This window comes from Olea europaea, chromosome 12, assembly GCF_002742605.1.
Source record: "Olea europaea var. sylvestris chromosome 12, O_europaea_v1, whole genome shotgun sequence".
Classification (NCBI taxonomy): Eukaryota; Viridiplantae; Streptophyta; class Magnoliopsida; order Lamiales; family Oleaceae; genus Olea; species Olea europaea.
Window position 1 is genome coordinate 10,993,638 of NC_036248.1, and position 20,723 is coordinate 11,014,360.

General features: G+C 36.8%; 3 protein-coding genes across 5 annotated transcripts in view; 2 read left to right on the top strand and 1 right to left on the bottom strand.

Moving 5' to 3' along the window:
* Positions 1-1,284: 1,284 nt before the first annotated feature.
* Positions 1,285-11,584, top strand: LOC111405603 (probable protein phosphatase 2C 76). Of its 2 annotated transcripts, none has more exons than XM_023034561.1 (9): positions 1,285-1,596; positions 2,310-2,487; positions 3,739-3,866; positions 4,605-4,703; positions 8,734-8,892; positions 9,814-9,900; positions 10,483-10,574; positions 10,782-10,856; positions 11,075-11,584. In XM_023034561.1, exons 2-9 carry the CDS (start codon positions 2,387-2,389, stop codon positions 11,396-11,398), a joined length of 1,065 nt encoding a protein of 354 aa, XP_022890329.1. In that variant the 5' UTR covers positions 1,285-1,596; positions 2,310-2,386; the 3' UTR covers positions 11,399-11,584. The 2 variants fall into 2 exon arrangements, with proteins under 2 accessions (XP_022890329.1, XP_022890328.1); XM_023034560.1 differs by having other exon boundaries at positions 1,297-1,596; positions 2,234-2,487.
* Positions 11,585-13,342: 1,758 nt separating this feature from the next.
* LOC111405604 lies at positions 13,343-17,198 on the top strand. 2 transcript variants are annotated; one of them, XM_023034562.1, is made up of 2 exons: positions 13,343-13,531; positions 14,327-17,198. In XM_023034562.1, exon 2 carries the CDS (start codon positions 14,394-14,396, stop codon positions 16,689-16,691), a length of 2,298 nt encoding a protein of 765 aa, XP_022890330.1. In that variant the 5' UTR covers positions 13,343-13,531; positions 14,327-14,393; the 3' UTR covers positions 16,692-17,198. The 2 variants fall into 2 exon arrangements, with proteins under 2 accessions (XP_022890330.1, XP_022890331.1); XM_023034563.1 differs by lacking the exon at positions 13,343-13,531 and adding an exon at positions 13,618-13,638.
* Positions 17,199-17,496: 298 nt separating this feature from the next.
* LOC111405605 (mitochondrial amidoxime reducing component 2-like) overlaps positions 17,497-20,723 on the bottom strand; it is a 3,837-nt gene continuing 610 nt past the window's right edge. Inside the window, exons 2-8 of the mRNA XM_023034564.1 lie at positions 20,244-20,393; positions 19,979-20,155; positions 19,531-19,619; positions 19,292-19,356; positions 18,983-19,085; positions 17,857-17,967; positions 17,497-17,784 (exon numbers count right to left, since the gene is read on the bottom strand). Coding sequence (XP_022890332.1) covers positions 17,659-17,784; positions 17,857-17,967; positions 18,983-19,085; positions 19,292-19,356; positions 19,531-19,619; positions 19,979-20,155; positions 20,244-20,393 — 821 coding nt within the window. The 3' untranslated portion in view covers positions 17,497-17,658. The remainder of the gene's footprint in view (positions 17,785-17,856; positions 17,968-18,982; positions 19,086-19,291; positions 19,357-19,530; positions 19,620-19,978; positions 20,156-20,243; positions 20,394-20,723) is intronic.

The following is a 20,723-nucleotide window of genomic DNA, read 5'->3' on the forward strand; positions in this document are numbered from 1 at the left end:
GTTTGATACATCTCGAGAGAGAGTATTGGATAGACTTAGGAACATTGATTCGTCAACAATTGAATTATGTTGTCATATTGTGAAACTAGAGTTTAAAGTGATAATTGCATGGGAAATCGTGATCCTAGTGTGTTTAATTTCTATTGATTACAACAAACGTGCGTTCTCAACAATTGATTTCATTTTAAAGTTTTAAATTATTGTTTTGTTTATTAATTTCATTACAATCATAAAAGCTGCATAAGTAGGGTTTTCTTTCCAATTTTAGAGTTTTAATTAGGTCCACATTCATTTTGAGTAATTTGGTTTCGGTTAAGGTCGAATAAGTAAAATTGAACTAACCAATCTCTGTGGGACGATACTCGGACTAATTGAATCCACTTTATTACTTGTTAACGAATCGTACACTTGCGGTAATTTAAATCGAAAGAAAATATTTCGTGAACACTCATTCGAGAGGCGACGAGTTATTTAGCCAACTTTCTTCACATAAGGGGGGCCCAAGTTGTCACTCTTGTTGTATACAGCACAGCCCCTTTCAAATACATAATATTGCCTACAAGTACATACTCAAATATGTACTCAAATATATGATAGCAACAAGGTTGGCGACTACAGTTAAAAGGTCATAATATCCCTCCTCTAGTCCTCCAAAAATACTTCAATCTTGTACATTTAAAGGTATGAAAATATCATTAACTCTAATCAAACCTTTGTCCTTTTATATCTCTCACACTCAATCTTTATAGATGATAACTATCTTGATCGAACTACCCCCATACAATGACCTTGCAATTTAACTAGCTTTCAAATGTTCAGATAGTATATATGTGAACGGGAGCTGAAAATAGATTGATTAATAGCAAGATTGCTCAACTTTGGAGTTAAACTTATATTACCAAAAATTTGTTACCAAAACTGTTTTTCAATTTCAATGATCAATCCTTACAATTTTTAATACAACTTAGCAAACTTAAGAAAATTGGGATAAATCTTTATTCCAAGATCTATAATTACTAACTTACTACTTTTTATCTTATATTTTGTTAAATTTTCAACTTACAATCAACACGCCATTAATCTTTTGTTTTTAGCTAACATTCCCCTAGTGGCTTTCGCTAGTGCTCATAATTAGTTTTTGATAAAAAAAAAATTAAAAACAAAAAAAACTCCAGTTATCCTGTAAGTGGATTGCATGAGAAAGACTGCCACGTAGCCACATTCACTTCGGTGACTAGACTTTCAACAGCCAGGCGTCTCTCACTCTCTCTCCCTTCTCTCTCTAACATTACACTCCACAACAAAATACATCTCCTTTCACTCCACTCCTCTCAAATTCATCATCACACTTTAAGATTACTCTCTCTAGGGTTCCGGATTCTAAAAGCTTCTTCTCCTTTCTCTTTTTCCAATAATGAGAAAGTTTCCTTGATTCGAATATTGGATTCGGATCGGATTTACTTTTTCACCTGATAATATAATAATAATTCGTTTTTTCTTAATTTTGTTTAAAAAAATTATTGGATGATGGTGAAATCAAGTTACTTTAATGATGGTTGCCGATCTGTGTTTCTGGATGTCTCAGATGCTTTGAATGTAAGAGCCGATCAATGCTTTGTCTTTGTTTTTATTTGGTTTATGACTTTATTATGAAGTGCGCGAGATGGAAAGAAATCAGATAAGTTCAATCAGCTTTATGGAATTATGCAAATGTTTGATTATTATTATTATTTTTTTAAATTTTTGATTAAATGAAGCTAACGAGATGAAGATGCGAATGGAACTTGTCTTTGTTTGCCATGTTGAGAAATATCTAAAGAAAAAAAAGTTGGAAATGATGTAAAATGGCTATTTATCTAACAAATTAATACTTGTGGAAGCTGAAGACCTGAGTTTCTTACTATTACTACACCTACCAAAAACAAGGGCAAAAGCTTTACAGTTATGTTTGTAAAAGAAGTATTCCGCTAGTGTATAGTTTGCTTAAGTATGGAATCAAAGGATAGGAGCTTTATCCGTACACTGAATTAGGTATGCTCAAACAAGATAAAAAAGAAGAAGGTGTTAATGGTAGATTAAAGACATTTTTCACTTGGTCTCGTTGGTTTTGATATTCATTGAAGTAGTTAACTCAGCATTTGAAAATGATGGATCTTGTATTTATGATTTGCTTAGACATGAGGATTAACACTAAAGATCCTAATTTCTTCTTCTTTTTTGTGCATTGCGTTAGATTTGAAACTGAGACCCAAGCCGGTTGCTTTAGATGTTATGCAACAGCTTTCTGAGGTCTGTGAGTCTTCGAGCAGGTTACATCTGGAGAGGATTGAATGCACCGCAGTGCTTAACTTATTTGTTGGATTTCAAATCTACAATAACAAGAAAGATGATGGTGGATTCTGGAGCAAACGCTAAGGGGGGACCTGTTATTGATATTTTATCTGAGAAGGATGAAGATGGAGGATATGCTAGCGGAGGATGGAAGAGGTGATCAAATTTGCATATTTTTCAATTGCTTGTTTGTCTATGGTTGATTCTGCAATACATTATTAGTAGTGTTAGTAGAAAATCTTACATTATAGTATTCATTTTTGTATGTGGTGACTAAGGTTAGTTGACATTATTTACGGATGGGATTAGTTGCAAGCTTTTGCACTCCTGTCATATTTATAGTATGATCTATAGCAGATTAAGTTGGCATATGTAACTTCATCAAACATGATCATCTCATTTAATTTTTCTCTTTCAGTTTCTTGATGAAATCTGGCTCTTTTTCATTTTCTGTCCCTTCATTTGTTTTCTGAAAGGTGTGAGAGGATTTGTCTAAATAACCTTTATTGTCAAACTGGAAAATGCTTCTGGAATGCCCTCTTATTGATGCATATGCCAGTGATGATACAGAACAACATGAATCATGAGCTTTTATTGTATTATAGTCTGGAGAGATACATGTGGCAGGCTGGTTGCACATTATTGGTAGAAAGAGAACGAGGATGAAAGACACCTGCGAACTATAGATCGGGACAAAATCAAGAAGCAGAATGCATCTATACAGTATAGAAAGTTATGGAAAACTGATAGAGATACTACTTTTTCTGCTAAGTTGTTGATGGGTCCGAAAATAAATGTACGCGTAGCATTTATTGTATCTTATTATTGCCTACAACCCTAGTATTGATAAAGTAGAATTCAGTTTGTGGTAATGTGGCTTGTTTGGTTTCTGGGTCTTGGTCGGTGCTTCTAATGTGCTATAGAAACCGTTAAATCACAAAAAATGAGCATCTTCTGTTGGGTATGTTCTAACAAAGGACTTATATTAAGTGTCTGGGTATATTTTCTAAAATTAGATTTTATCTGAATTTTCAGGTCCAGGAGTTTCCTGTTCAGGAATATTTAATTTCTCATATTATTTGTCATATTGATAAGATGTTTCTTTGAGTAATATGCTGGAGAAAATAGCAAGTGTTCAGACTATGTTACAGGAAGTTAATATATTTCCTCAGCTGAATATGCATAACTTACTCAGTGTTAATGCCATGTTAACTTGCTCATTATGTCATGCTATGCCATAGTTGGAAGATACTGACATAATATAAGGTCTTTTTTCTGTTGAATGGAAATACATATAATGTTATCTAGACTTTTTTTCCCTTCTTTCCTGCCTATATGGACATGTACATCACATGCTTATCTCTCCCTCGAGTCATACTTTTGGATTTTTTTTTTCCAATTTGGCAGTGAAGATGGAAGATTGAGCTGTGGATATTCCAGTTTCAGAGGAAAGAGAGCGACTATGGAGGATTTTTATGACATTAAGACTTCAAAGGTTGATGGACTAACAGTCTGTCTCTTTGGAATATTTGACGGTTAGATGTTCTCGAATTACCCTTCACCTTGAAGCTTGAGTTGTTGATATAAAAAAAAGGCTTACCTGCTAAAGTGACAGTTTATGATGTTAATGCCCAAATTCGAGTAAAGACTGGCTATCTAAAACTTCATCTTACTTCACTCACGAACGAAATCTTGACATGGTTATCGTTTTGACCTTAGTAAAACTTAAAATTGAGAATAAATTGCCTACTTTTGCGAGGGAAAATCCAATTCCAGCTACAGTGAGTGCTGGAAATTATATGGTAGAAGTTTGTAATATGTGTTAGCTAAGTTGATTGTAATTTCTTATTCCTAACATGATAGAATCTAAAATCAGGCAGAGCAAATTTTCAGTTCATATAGCGCTTGAAAATTTGTTTGTCTACTCAGGGATCTGTAATAATTAGGCAATTTAGTACCTCACATCCCTCACGCCTGGCAGTTGCCTGGTGGACAGACCTGGTAACCATGACTATCCCAAAACACAGTTTATCTCATTTTTTTGCATTAAACCGATCTCGCTAAAAAAGAGATCAAAGTTAACTAGTGTGTTGAAAATTTTAAATCTGGATATGTTGGAGGATCAAATTGTCATTTTAAAATTTCAAGCTTAGTGCTTCATCAAATATGCTGCTTCCTCTGTTAATATTACTTGGCATGGGCATCTGACTTAATTATGAATAGAAATTAAAGTATAATTTTACATTTGTGACAAGCATGATTTGTGATGACAGGTCATGGTGGTTCACGTGCAGCTGAGTATTTAAAGGAACATCTCTTTGAGAGTCTCATGAAACATCAAGAATTTATTGTGAACACCAAATTGGCAATAAGTGAGTTAACAAATTTATTTTCATCTCTGTTTATTGCTCCTTACACACCAGTTCATCTGGACACCATAGAATCAGCCATCATCATTCTTCATCTTGCCTCATCCCTTATGGGGACTATGTAATAGCTACGATAAAGAGTAGTCCGGTTTTGTAGACGTGATAAAAATTTAAACCTGATTACTTTTGGGTCTCTACTTTGGGGATTCACTACACACGGGTTGATGTAGAATCACTTGAGAAGAAGAATCAGGCAGCACAGAAGAAGGGAAAAGCAGAGGGGAGGAAGAAGAAGAGAAAATGAGAGGGGAAAGTGAGGGAGAGGGAAGAAACGTGGACAAACCACCAAAGAAAATGTCTTTCATTCATCAACTCCACTTTCAATCCAAATTACAACCATATAAATAATAATGAAATAATAAACTTGGGCTTGGGCCAAACCCATATACAAGCTCAATAAAATATGAAGCCTAAAATAAATAAAAGATAAAAAATTGGCTTGACAATTGGCCTGATGAGGATGATGTCTGCATCAACTCTCCTGGGGTGAGAGAAAAAATTCGACCCCTTCGAGTAGGGATAGCATGAAATGCTGTTGTCAGTCTCCCAGTCACAAACTAAGTGGTTGAGCAAACTTCTTTCAAAATCTATAGACACGTAAGGGTGGTGATCCGGATAAGGGAAGATCTTGTTGACTCCTATAATACTCCAACAAATCGGGGTCAAGCTGTTGAAGTGTCTCCCTAGAGATCTAAATACAATTAGAATCAGGACGGCCCTCCCAACGAACAAGGAAGTGCTGAATGTTTCAATATGGTCCGAACGTCGACCAAGGTCGACCAAGAATGACATGTCCGACATCCATAGGGATGACGTCACATATATGATCCTTATACTTAAGGAATTAGATAGGCACTAGACAATGCTCTTTCACAGCTATGGACGAAGTGTCAATCCAAGAGAGACTATATGGTTGAGGGTGTAAGATTGGCTTTAACCCAAGACGGGACATTGTGGCCACAGAAATCGCATTAATGCAACTCCCACTATCAACAATAATCTTACAGCCCTTATCGTTGATCTTAATGTATGTATGAAAAATGGCGTGACGCCGCCAATCATCGACATCCTTAGGTTGGCTAAGGATACTACGTACAATACTCAATCGAGAAGTGTCGGAGGCCAGAGAAGCAGGACCTAGACTTACAGGAAGGGTACGAAGGCAACCTAAGAAGGTATCCTCATTATCATCCAAATTGTCAAACTTTTCAAAGTTAGGCTCATAGACTTGATCTTCTAGAGGCTCATCTACGGCATCCTTCCGCTCGTCAATGACTAAGACTCGACTCGGACATCTGGAGGAGATATGGTCGAAACCCTTACAATTAAAACATTGCAAACGAGAGGAAGAAGTTCTTGAAGTTTCAAAAGCTTTACCTTTATTGTCTAAAGCAGGGGGTGCGTTAGATGGTGGAAGTCCTAGAAGAGATTTGGTGGGAGGAGGTGGCGATGATGAGACGGATCGAGTCTTAGTAATCAACTTGTAATCTTGGACTAAGGAATAAGCGTGATCAAGAGTGGTGACACCTCGAAGGATAAGCTCACGTCGAAGATCATCTCTTAGGCCCTGTCTGAACTTACTCGAAGTCATGGTTTCATCCTCGATAATGTGACATCGCATTCGAAACTCATCAAATTGAGTAACATAGTCAGTCACTGGACGATTTCCTTGTGTAAGGGCATTTCACTTGTCCAACAAATTGCTCCTATAAGAGAGAGGTAAATACTTCTCTTGAAGGCGGCGCTTCATTTCCTCCCAACTTCCAACGGGAGGTACGTAACTTCAAACTGGCAAATTGAACTCTTCGATCCTCTGGGACTCCATACCATGAAAAGAAACGACCCATGTCTCAAATCCATTGTGTAAAAACTCTGGAATCTAAACAGTTATCGAAAGTAGGAGCGTCTAATTTAATGTTTCGAAAATAACGCTCCTTATAGCGAAGAGGTGAATGAGTACCGTAACGGTCATGGCCTCGTTCATGATTGCTCTCCTGTTCCCCATTCCTTCGTCCATGACGAACACGCTGTTGACCCCCATGCCGATGACGATAAGATATGTTATGAGACGCTTCAGAGTTATCAGTGTCGGTTGAGGGAGGGGTTTGTTCTAAATTGTTACCCTAGTAGCTAGTTCTCTACTTCTTCACGAGTAGCAGTCACCTCGGTTTGGACGGTTACTTATTGAGCTTGCAGTTGAGCTAATTGTGGAGTAAGGGCATCAAATTGAGAAGGGTCCATGGTCACAGTATTGGAATTGGGTATGACAAAACGACTGATACGCAAATGCATGCAATGTAATACTATGCAGTGAATGACAAAATCAATAAACAACTAGTTCAAGAAATGAAAATAACAACTTCATTTAAATTTATATATATTTTTATTTTTTTATTTTTTATCTTTGGGGATTATGAAAATTCAAACATGTCAAGCTGATACTGCTGATCTATGTAAAAATAATAAAGCAAGGGTCAAACACTAGTCAACGACATAAGCACGTAAAATAAATGGGGGTAATGGTGAAAATATGACAAGTCAAGAGAGTTAACAAGTCTAGGGATTTAATTACATGAATTTTATGTAAAGACAGCAGCACAAAAGTTAATCGATGCAATTCAAGATAAACAACAATATAACCTAAGGATAAATAAAAACAGTAACTTCCCTTTGTTGGAATAGCTGAGTCAATCAACGGGACAAATAGATACATGAAAAATGATGTTAGAAAAATAACTCACTTTTCATACACACACACACACACACATATACATACATACATATACTAATAAAACTTCTAACTAAACAAATGAGCCAAAATAGGGATACAAAACTAGAGACAAAGACTTGAACTAAAGGCCCAAACAAAACTTTAAAATTACAATGGCAACCCGAGCTTGGAGATAACACCGAACTCTTTTCTCACTTGAGATTGAGCAGCGGTAATGCGCATGGGCAGAGAGAGAGGGTCGTCGACAATCGGTTTGGGGCATGTGAACCGCCGATTGTGGGATTTATTTTGTAGAAGCAGTTTACTGAGACGTGTATGAAGATGATGAAGGAAGTTGTTGGTTGAAGACGTGGTGGTGTAGTGGCGGATTTGCAGCAAAAAGTTGTTGCTTGGTCTGTCTTTTGGGAGGCTGCCTGGGTTGGTTACAGATTTAAAGAACTTGGTGGTGGTGGAAAAGATGGTGAAGATGACAAAACGGGCATTTTGCAGCAGCAGATATGTTATGGTTGTGTTTATGGCTTTTCTTCACATTCATGGCAGTATTTTTTTATTATTATTATTTTTTCTTTGGAGACTCTATATTTTAGTTAAAGATATTGCAAAGTAGGTAAGACTTTGATGCCAAGAATTGATGTAGAATCACTTGAGAAGAAGAATCAGGCAGCACAGAAGAAGGGAAAAGTAGAGGGGAGGAGGAAGAAGAGAAAAGGAGGGGGGGAAAATGAGGGAGAGGGAAGAGATGTGGACAAACCACCAAATAAATTGTCTTTCATTAATCAACTTCAATTCCAATCCAAATTACAACCATATAAATAATAACAAAATAATAAACTTGGGTCTGGACAAACCCAGATACAAGCCCAATAAAATATAAAGCCTAAAATAAATAGAAGATAAAAAATTGGCCCGACAATTGGCCTGATGAGGATGATGTCCGCATCACGGGTGCCTTGATCCTACTCCAATTTCATACAGAAATAATCAATATCTTTAACAGCACAAACCAACCCAAGCCTTAGTGGGGCACAGTTTCAGGAGCTTATATTTACCTTGAGAAGGTTATGGAACTCCTCCTGCATATTGTTGCTAGTCCTATAACTAACCACACTCTAACTTATCTTTTGCTTTCTATGCTGTGAAAAAAATATCCTCACTTTGCATGGTTATTTGCTTTCCTTATTGGTTATACACGGCTCTCGTTTTAATTAGTAATTAAATGGAATAAGTAATTTAAAACTACAGGTGAAACATATCAGCAGACCGACAGAGATTTTTTGGAGTCTGAAAAAGATACTTTCCGGGATGATGGTTCAACAGCTTCAACTGCAGTTCTAGTTGGCAATCACCTATATGTTGCTAATGTTGGAGATTCGCGGACTATAATATCAAAGGCTGGCAAAGGTACTTTTCATATTGTAGATTTCTTTTCCTTTTCCAGGTAGTATGCTTTTCATATCGTTTGTTGCATTCTAACCATTTACCATTCTATGGATACTGTACAGAAAAGAAGCCTCCAAATTGTCTGAGTGAAAATCATAAATCAAATAATTTTTAGCCGCTACTAGATTGCAGGAATATGGGATCGATGGACTTTGGGAGACAATGTGTTTTGTTTTACTAATTTTGATTAGAAGATACGTAATGAAAACAATGATAGCAATACTCGTGTCAATGTTACTTAGATAATAAAAGTAGATTTTTCGTCCAAAGATGTAATGACTTAGCAGTTGATATTATATTTCATGATGGTTATCGTTTCCTACTTTCCCTTAATTTTTTCATCTGGATGCTAGACATCCTGGTCCTGTGGAAACTGTAAGGGGTTTATAAGATATGATCCTTTTGTCTGTTAAATCAAATTATTTTACTGTTGAAATATTTCATGGTGTCCAAGGCTGAACAGTATTTATTCAAGCTGGTTTCTGTTTCTCAAAAAGTTATTTAAAACTGCGAGCTTGATTCGATGCCAGCAATTGCTATTTACTTACGAAGAAACCTAAACATTAACGAGGGAAATGTTTCTCATAAATTTCATGTTTTCAAATCCATGAACTAATGCATTATATCTATCTGATCGCAAAACTAACCAACTACCTTTTGGAACATAATCTTATGAAAAAGTTCTACATTTAACTCATCCTTAAGTTTGTACATAATATCTTGCCCTATATTCTTTCTGTATTAGGTTACTTCTTATAAGTTTCTCTGCATAATAATTAACTGCGACTGTTCAATTATGATTATTTGCATTGCAAAAATTTTAAGGGGAGAAAATCTTTCGGTTGTAACTTCTGAAGTACACTTCATTTTTGTGCTTGGCAGCAATTCCACTCTCAGAGGATCACAAACCAAACAGAAGTGACGAGCGCAAGAGAATTGAAAATGCTGGAGGTGTTGTAATGTGGGCTGGTACTACCCATCTGTACATTAATAGTCGTGCTCATTGCAAATTTCTTAGCACTATTTCTGTGCATCATTTTACAGTAAATGCATAGAGATGGTGTTATTGACAAAAGGGTGTTTTGTTGATAAGTCAACTGCCAAACAAATAAAATGTATCAGCTTAAGTTTTCTTTTGATTAGCAACATAATGAAGATGTGAATCTTTTTCTTCTAAAATAATAGATTGAGATTTGTCCTTTCATGTTGGTCTGTTGGACGTCATGTGTTACGCGTATTAGGTACGACTGTAGTCTGAATGATGGACCACCTGATCTTTGTATATCAGATGGATGTTTAAATTGTTTGGGAGGTTTATGATATTGGCCGTTAATAGTTTGGCTCGAGATATTGGGCACTGATCATCCATTGTCCAAACTCTTGTCATCTTGCTGAGTCAAGTAGTTATCGAGCAAAGCAAAATGATATCTTCGTGAGGATGTTGATTACTGTAATGCAAGAGCTATCGACCCACAATTGGAAATGGTCTTGAATAAAAGTTATGTGGTCCCTTGTAGCTGATTGACTTTCTATTTATTGCCTTTGTATCAGGCACTTGGAGGGTTGGAGGTGTCTTGGCCATGTCCCGTGCTTTTGGAAATCGCATGCTGAAGCAGTTTGTCGTGGCTGAACCTGAGATTCAGGTAGCCCTATTTATTACTGATATTTCTTCATGTATACAGCTGTACAAGTTTCCTTGTTCTAGACCTGCCTAGTCAAACTTCAAAGAGTTATATGGTGATGAAAATATTTAGCTAAATTTTCAAATTTTTAGGGTTTGTTTGTGCCTTTCTCCAACGATTATTAATGAAGCTTGACCAAGTAGATATAATCAACTCATTATTTTACAGGAACAAGAGATTGACCAAGAGCTTGAACTGCTTGTGCTTGCAAGCGACGGACTTTGGGATGTTGTGCCCAATGAGGTGATAAGAATCATAAACCACTATTCTTATTCCTTTTCATCTTATAAGGTTTTTCAGTTTCTTGGTGCTTTTGGAACCGAACAATATAGTCAAATAAGTTATAGATTAATAATTTAAACTGCATATTTATTTTGTTTCTGAAAAGGACAAATTACATAATTTCTTGTATATTATGTCAATAGTATAGTAGCTGATGCAAGTGTCCGCCTATTTGTCAGGATGCTATCTCACTTGCACAAATAGAAGACGAACCTGAAGCAGCAGCACGGAAGTTGACAGAAACTGCATTCACACGTGGTAGTGCTGACAATATTACCTGCATTGTTGTGAAGTTTCACCACAACAAAACAGAATGCAAGGAAACCGAGCAATATTTCAAATCAAACACTGAGGAAACCGAGCAAACTTTCAAATCAAGCACTGAGGAAACCCTGCAAACTTCCAAATCAATCTCTGAGGAAACCCAGCAAACCTCTAAAGGAAGCACTGGGGAAACCACAAAAGATTGCAAGTCAAATCCTGTGGAATCCCAACAAAGTTGATGAATTTGTTGCCATTGTATTTGCAGTTTATCTAGGTGCAAATATGCTGTTGATCACATTGAAGGGGACGATAATTTGTTCATTCAATTGTTTTTTTCTTTGTAATTTGCCTTGCATGTTTAAATTTCAGTGCATCATACTCATAAAGACATCATCTGGATAAATTTTAAGGGTGCTCTAATTTTACAAGAAATAGCTTTCTTGCTCTTTTCAGTTTTCCGTATTTCCGTTGTTGATAATTTTCATCACCATGCCACCGCCCAACGCCCTTCCTCATTCCCAGTACCTTAGATGGCAAATGGGATCGAGCCCTCTCAGCTTATGCCTTGACAGGGTGGTGGTGAGAACAAAAATTTCGATGCAAACATATGGTACATGAAGTCATTGGCAAACTAAGAATTAAAGAATCATGGGTGACTTCAATAGCTTCTCCACTGGAGATCTACAATTTTGGTACTGTCTGTTGTTGTTGATGATATTTTCATCGACAGTCATTGACAGAAGTTTGTCGATGCCAATGGTATTGTTAATAATTTTGTTTGAATCATCGAAAGAAAATTATGATCACTTGCTTCATTTCATTATTATTAACATTTTAAAAAAAAAATAAAAAAAAAAATCCAAGCACTTGAGCCTCCTCTACTCCCATGCAAGATTATAACAATGCTAAATCAGTGACAAATTCCACATAGGATGGGAAGTACAGAATGGATTATCACATTCATCCATGCATGATTTCGAGTCGATCGCGTTCTACCTCAGTATTGCATAAAGAAAACGATTTGATAAAGTCTATTCCACCTCGGATAGCTATATTATATCCTCATCCAAATAACACTCTATTACACTAACACCGATTACTATATAAAAGAACATGCCTCAAACTCTTCAACTACACTTTATTTACATAGCAATATATACACCTACAATCTCTATTCAATTATATCTCCAAATATAAATCCCATGATTATATAAAAGTCTTCCGATGAAACGTCATTTCCTTTTTGCTAGCAAATTGCGACATTCACAAAATTATCTTTCAAGATCATGCAATCTAGTGAGTTTTTGGGAGCCCTGTATTTATTAAAATAAAAAGATAAAAAAAAAAAATTCTAGTGACTTGAGAGGCACGGAACATCTTAACACTTGTATAGGATATATCTGGTGTTAGACAAGAACTTATTGATGCTTCAAAGGTCGAGAGTCTGCTATCCTTTCAATATTTAACTCAAAAACGAATAATTTGAAAATACTTTATCTCCGAAGTAAACATATTACACCTTTGTTTGTGTTCAATTTTTCCAAAAATGCATTTTAAAACTCATTTTTAATCACATTCTCTCATAAAAGAATGTTATGTATAAGGACCATGCTTGGGATACTTCGGGATGTCCAAAAGGGTGTCCAAAATGCGCCTCGACCAACCCCGAGGCGCTCGGTGTCCATTTTGGTGTATGGACACCAAAACGGACACCCGAAAGTACCAATAGCATTATCCTATATATAAATCCAAAAATGTTTTCTTATTTTTTAATTACGTTTCAAATATTTCTATTCCAAAACATATTTTCCTCCAAAATTTCATTTCAATGTAAGATGAGATTTGTTGTACAATTTTATTGTTTAAATGGTTGTCCATCCATTAAGGCCCCGCTTGGTAGTGATTTCGAGAATTGATTTTTTGATCGTTAGGAGAACAGTGAGGACAGAGAAAAACTCAAACTTTACGGCTGGAATAGTAAATTTGAAGTGATATATTAATTATTGATGATATGTCAATAATTCATTGGATTGATCATCATTTAGACATTAAAATTGGACAGCATATTTCAACTTATTTTATTGGAGATGATACACAAAAAGTAACCCTAGTTAAGCTCAAAGGGTGAATAAACATCAGTTAGATAGAACCCTGGTTAGGGTTAATCCCCCAAAAGTTGTAAACAAATGCAAGCCCATGCCTATCTGTCTTTTACGAGTACAGAAATATTTTGGGCATTTTCAGATTTTTCTTCGAGGGGTTTTGACCAAAAATTTTCAAGCTCTCTACAGAATTTCTCCCCATTTCAATTTGGTGGGAAAAAAAAAACAACCAAATTCAACTTCAGGCGGTTCAAATTATTATTTTAATCGGTAATTATTTCTTTTATCCTTACACTTTCAACGTTTACAGAATTTTTAGGTTAATTCAGGAATTTGATACTGAATATAGGTTTCTATCTGGAGTGCTGAATAAGAAGGTTGGAAAATGGAAGTTAAATTTTGTTGTTTATTTTATAGGCTCAATTTATCGGATCTATTCGGATTCTCAATTTTCGAATTTGAGTTTGATTATGGATTTGTGAATTTTAAACGTCTGTGGTAATTTTTTCTGGTTGTTGTGATTTGCGATCTAATTTACAATTAGAGCTGTTAAATTGAGCTCATAGCATCGGGAGTAGAGATTGATGGCCAGATATCATATAATGCGTTTCTGCAACTCAATTACTGTTGGGTCGATTTTCTGTGTTTTCTGCAATTTGCTCGAGGGCTGTTGATCTAAAAGCTGTCTTTTTATAATTTTATCTTTATTCCTTTCTTCTCGTGGATTTCAAAGAAACTTGCAATTCAAACTTGGTTTAGAATTTTACGCTTATCTGAAGAAACATTTATGTGATGACCCCATTCTTTTCTCATTTTTATAATATACTGCTGCAACCTCTGTGGCAGACATATATAACTCAATCCAATTTCTTGTAAATGATGGTGCATTAAGATACACCTGTTCATTTTAGGTGTAACCTTCACTTTATCCAACTTTGACTGAATTTTTGTTAAACTTCTATATTCACTTGAGTTTATCTTTTCCTTTGAATAGAGAGGTCCTTAGGGTTTTAAGTTCAGTTATTTGTTTCTTATATTTTCACTGATTTTTGGGTGTTTTTACAGTTGACATGCCATACTAAGATTGTATCAAAAACTGGTGAACAATTGGGAGCCAAACCATTGTTAAACTATGGAGTGCAATAAAGATGAGGCCCTACGGGCAAAGGCAATTGCGGAGGGCAAGTTAGAGAAGAAGGATTTTGCTGGCGCAAAAAAAATTGCCTTGAAAGCCCAAACACTGTATCCAGGACTGGAGGGTATTTCCCAAATGTTGATAACGCTTGATGTGTATATTGCTGCAGAGAATAAAATAAGTGGAGAAGTAGACTGGTACGGAGTGCTTGGTGTCAACCCCTCTGCTGATGATGAAACAATAAGGAAACAATACAGGAAATTGGCTCTCACGCTTCACCCAGATAAAAATAAATCTGTTGGTGCTGATGGTGCTTTTAAACTTCTTTCAGGGGCCTGGAGCTTATTATCTGATAAGGCTAAGAGGTTGGCATATAACCAAAGGAGGGGTTCTAGGGGATTCAACCAGAAAGTTCAAATGCACGCTGGTGGTACATCATCAGCATCCAGAGCAAATGGATATCATAATACTGGAAGTAGGACAACATCAGTTACAAAGACCCAAAACAATAGTGCAAAGGTGCCGCCTACATCAGTTCCTACTCCGTCGTATGAAAGAACTGATACTTTCTGGACTATTTGTCACCGATGCAAGATGCATTATGAGTATCTTAAGATATATCTCAATCATAGTCTTCTGTGCCCTAATTGTCACGAGGCCTTTATGGCTTCAGAGACAGCACCACCATTCAACTTTTCTAAATCATGCAATCCTGCATCTCGCCAACGGCATCAGAATTTGAATAATCATGCATCTGCTAGAAATCATGTTGACCCGGAAAGAAAGGCTGCAGCTGCTCAAAAATCAGGACCAGGTCAAGCAGGTCCTAATTTGTATGGATATAGAAGCTACCAGCAGGTTCCTCATTCTGGAACAGATGGTGCTCGCAATACAGATCCTTCTATAGTGGCAAAAGCAGCAAATATTGTTCAGCAGGCACAGGAGAAAATGAAGAGAGCATATCCTGAACCACCTGCTAGTTGGGAAGGAGAAATAAAAAAGCAAAAAATAGATGACTACTCTGGTGCAAACACTACATATAACATGGCCATTGGAAGTAGAGGTTTTGCAAGTGCAGGTGCATCAGGATCAAGGATCTATGGTTTCTCTGGCACTAATAATAAGCCCAACAGCACCAGAGACCTGACCCCACTAGAAATGCGAAACATGCTAATGGAGAAATCTCGAAAGGAGATTTTGAAGAAGTTGAAGGAATGGAGATTGGAGACTGCAACGAAGGCTGCAGATAAAGTGAAAGAGAAGGCAGGAGAGGGCAAGAAAAACAAACACAGAAGCACCAGTGGGCATGATCAGAATGGCAATGATGCGTTGTCTGCTCCCATGGGCATAGAGCGAGGGAACAAGTGTCTTGCCAGCCATTCTGCTGATACTGCAGATAAGGAGGATACTGTGGCAGCATCCATGAATGTTCCAGATCCTGATTTTCATGATTTTGATCAGGACAGAGCTGAAAGTTCTTTTGGAGATAATGAGGTTTGGGCTGGTTATGATGATGACGATGGTATGCCTCGTTTCTATGCTCTGATTAGTAAGGTAATCTCAAGAAATCCATTTAAGGTCAAGATCAGCTGGCTTAACTCAAAAACTAGTAACGAATTTGGATCTCTTGATTGGGTAGGTTCAGGATTCTACAAAACGTGTGGTGAATTTAGAATCGGCAGATATGAAATCTGCAAATCTATCAATTCTTTCTCCCAGAAGGTTAATTGGTCAAAAGGACCACGTGGGACAATTCAAATATTACCCACAAAAGGTGATGTTTGGGCACTCTACAGAAATTGGTCGCCTGATTGGAATGGGCAGACCCCGGATGAAGTTGTACACAAATACGACATGGTGATGGTGCTTGATGACTACAATGAGGAACAGGGTGTGTCTGTCGCTCCACTTGTTAAGGTGGTTGGTTTCAAGACAGTATTTTGTTCAAATTTGGACCCTCAAAAGGTCAAACGAATAGCAAAAGAAGAGATGTTCCGATTTTCTCATAGGGTTCCAAACTACTTGCTCAGTGGCGATGAAGCTGAAAATGCTCCAAAAGGTTGCTTAGAGCTGGACCCAGCAGCTACCCCGTTGGAACTTCTCCAGGTGATTACGGAAGCTAATGAGGTGCTAATGATGCCTCATGGTGAAGATTCTAAGAAAGAGGTATTGCAGAGCTCTCCAGATAGTAGGTCAGATGACATTGCTAATGGGCCCATAGATGCTCAGAAAGTAGAGATGACAGAAAACAGTCTGGAGTCCGAGGAAGTAGGGAAAACAGTCTCTGAAGGGTAGCGAGGGAAGCAGTGCTTTTTGTACCGTGCTGAAAGTTTTTGAACAAATGTGCAGAATGCCGGATATATACCCAGCATATATGCCTTTTCAATTGCACAAGCCCCAAGCGTAATTGGAGAATGGTGTTTTCTGTGGAATCGGAATTGGGTGAATACTTTTTGTTCTTCATTTTGAACTCGATAAATGTGGAGACCCTGAACTCTTAGAAGTTAAGAGCAAGTCTAACCCCAGTTTTGACAGTTAATTGAGTATAGTAATGAAGATGATGAACTTCATTCTTCTTTTATGTCTAGATAAAAGTGAATGCTTTCTGCCTATAGTACTGAATATCATGTATAAGATAGGGGGTGTATTCTTTTTGTGATGTCGCTTGATTCTAATGTTACAAACATGAAATTCATTTCGTCTTAAAAGTCTAGAAACATTTATAAGTCGGAGGTTCCTTAACATTTTGCCGTGTCTACTATTCACATTATCATGGAATCAACGAGCTCAAGTTTATTGTTCTTTTGCTTTGAAAATTCTTAGAATGGTTTATATATTTCAATTCTTTGTTAAAAATAAATTTATATCTTCTTAGATGCACCTCTTACATGAAATTAGTTTTCCCATTAGCCAGTATTGCTTTTTGTTTCAATACGTTAGAAAGAGGAAAGCTAATTTATATTTAAGCAATCTTTAATACTCCCTTTGTGTGCAGGTGCAGGTCGAATTCAGTTTTATATTCTCTATTTTGGTGCAAACTTGACAACGAGACTTGAACTTGGGTTCATTGTTGGCTTGATATCATGTAGAATCTTCTCAATTAAAAGCTTAAACTATCAGAATGAGACCCCATTTATTCAAATTTATAGTTCGACCGCATGGAAGATCCATGATGAAAAGCTAATTTGTATATTACAAGTTTACAACAAACTTATTTATTCAACCATACAGCAGAAAATCACAAATGATACCAGTAAAGATCTCAAGCTGGTGCATCTGCAGGTGAAGACACCATTTTGAACACATATACAGGATCTCCAACTTTAATGCTCTTCTTCTTTCCTTGAGTTGGGGAATCAGTACAAACCATGTTTTGTCCAAAATATACCTGCAGAATTAAGTGCTCAAGTAAATTTTAAAAAGTAGAAAAAGAAATGCCAGCTTTTAGAACAGAACTCACCTTCCCCTGCTGTTTCTTGTTCGGACGCAAGACTTTATCAGAACGGAAGTTCATAAGAGTTTTGGTAGGTTCAGAGCCTGCTACCGCGCTTTCTTGATTAATTGTGGGTACCTATGAATTATGAAAAGAAAAACAGTTCAAGAACAGTCACTCCAACATTTCGAAGATAAAAATCTCGTTTGAATTCAGGAACTCATTCTACAAGGCTTGTAATACCCCCTCGGAGTTGGCAATAATTTCATGGTTATGATTGCATTAGTCACAGAAAAATCAGAATTTTGTCAACATAATTTTAATCAGTTTGAAGCGTTTGTACTAGTATCAATCTAATCTAAATGACTTTTTTATATGCAATGAGTTGGATTGATGTAATTGACCAAGTTGTTGGGCTAATTTAACTATTGTGGGTCGAAGTGAATTAATTGGATTAATTAGACTTGCCTTTATTAGCCGCTAGCACCAAAAAAGAGAATAACTCCCTATTCTATCTCTAAATCCAACTCGTAATTGTGACTTGTTCAGGGTATTGGAGTTCCAATTTGTTATCGTCATGTGGATGTCTTTTTAAAGGAGGACATGTGTGGTATGCTAAGATTGTGGTAGATCAGATTTAGAATCGTCCCAACTCATAGAAATCACCTAAGGTATACCTCCTATCATGAATTCCATCTAAATACAAAGATGATTCGGCTATTGGACATTCGAGCTTTTTTTAATTTTCGTTGTGTATGTTTAAATAAATTCCACATACAATGAAGGTTTTTTCTTTGTTCTGCCATTGATTTTTTGCATGCATAATCTCAATGAACATAAACTGATAGACATCTTAGAATGTCCTTTAACATGGGAAAATGTACTGTTCTTGATTTCAATATCTGAGTAATTATGCTTAACTTTCGTATGTCTTTTACTATTACAGCCTACTCATGTTCAACGAACAATTAAATAGTTACTATTCAATACATCTTTATCATGTTTGATATGTAGCATTTGACAAGATTGAACGGTTCGATGAACATGATTTCAACATCATTATTCTCGTAAAGGTCGTCCTTGTGATAGAAATATACAATGGGTAAATAAGTACCGTGAAACCTTGGAGAGTTCTACGGAAATAAACGTTTACCTTACAACGAGAGCACAGTTTGACACCGTGGAGTGTTAAATTATTGATCTTGATCTCTGTCCATAAATCCTCGGAAAAGGGTTCACAACCATTAACTAGGATACTGCAGGCAAAGGGTAAATTTTTTACCTTTCCACACGAACTCAAGCATTACATGCCAAATGAAAACAAGTAACACAAGACTGTTAACTGGATTCCATCAAAACTATATTATGAGCCCATTATATAAAAAGAACCTAACATTCAGGTGTAATCAGTAATAACTAACTTGCTTTGCAACAACATTATGAGACGAGTTCAGGGAGTTACTTGGGTCTGAACCGATTCACAGGCATAGGCTCCTCGAGAAGAACATATAACGCGTCCAATGATTCCTGCAAGATACACATTTGTCGATACTGTATCTCGGGGTTTCAAGGTATTTGTGTGAATAGCATCATCCAACAAATAGCACTCACATTAGACGAAATGAGGAATCACTCGACTTGCTGGATGATATCTATTGTACATGTCATGAAATATCTATTGTACATGTCATGAAAACTAACCTGAGATAGCAAGAGGAATGGATACTGGTCCGAAAACATAACTTTATAACCAGGGGCATAATTGGGATCCACAGCCCTAATCTCAGTTGCTACACGAAGGAATGAAAGCCAATTATTCGCATTTACAACATAGTACGACCCGAACCTTTCATCCAATTGGTACCAGGATTCAACTTAAGTCTCTCTTATGTAGAGGTTAAGAGTTCGAATCCTGGGGGACGCGATAGAAAGCCGTGAGGGGTAAGTGGGCGCAAGGCCCACTCAAAGCGGACAGTGCGTAAGATAATGGCTTGGGCGAGAGGTTTGGATCGTTACATGGTAGCTATAAATTTTTGTCAAAATCCGGCTTGTACAGAGAAATTCATAAATTATACTTGAAGATAAATGATTACAAATTGGCAGCTCAATCCATAAGAATGCTTGTATATTAAAGGAATGAAAGCTCTACCTTCATTAAAACGCACCAGCCTGCTGGGTTTCCCAAGATAATTCGAGAACCATTTTGATGCATCGTCTCCTTCATCCAATGCAGAACCACTCCACTCCCACACAGAAACGCCATTGGCTGTTTCAGGTGGTTTAGTCAATGGGACCTTCAGCACATCCATAGCAGGAGCCCTTATCACTACAGAAGGATGTAAATCGTTGGCATTAATAAAGTTGTGTAAATAGCTGTTTGAGAGAAAGTATTATATTTTCCAATGTCTAAATACCTAAATATGAGCTCTTATTTGGTTCCCAATCATCGAAAAATGCCTCATTAGGCAGCTCCACTCGAACTAGAGCAAGCTTTGGTTCCACTCTTTGAGTATATGCCCTGCCTTTGGAATTCACTATAATCCATTGTCGATCCCACCGAAATCCTGATTTCACCGACTAGATTGGTTTTAGTTGTCACTACAATCTTTCAACATGCAACATATATGTATTATTTTTGGTAATTATAAATTGCATCAATTACTTTGGACGCATTGAGTTCAGGAAACTTTGAAGGCAAGTATGCCTTCAAACCATTATGGCACGATATTGGTATCAAAAGATGCCTCCCGGGGCATAGTCTAGTAGTGCAAAGGATGGGAGTGAAGTTATCTCACGTCTTATTGACAGCTGCAATGTGGAGGTTCGATTCGTAAAACATGAAATTGGACTCCTTGTAGGCGCAATATACAGACAGCTCTTATTTCCTGATTTAT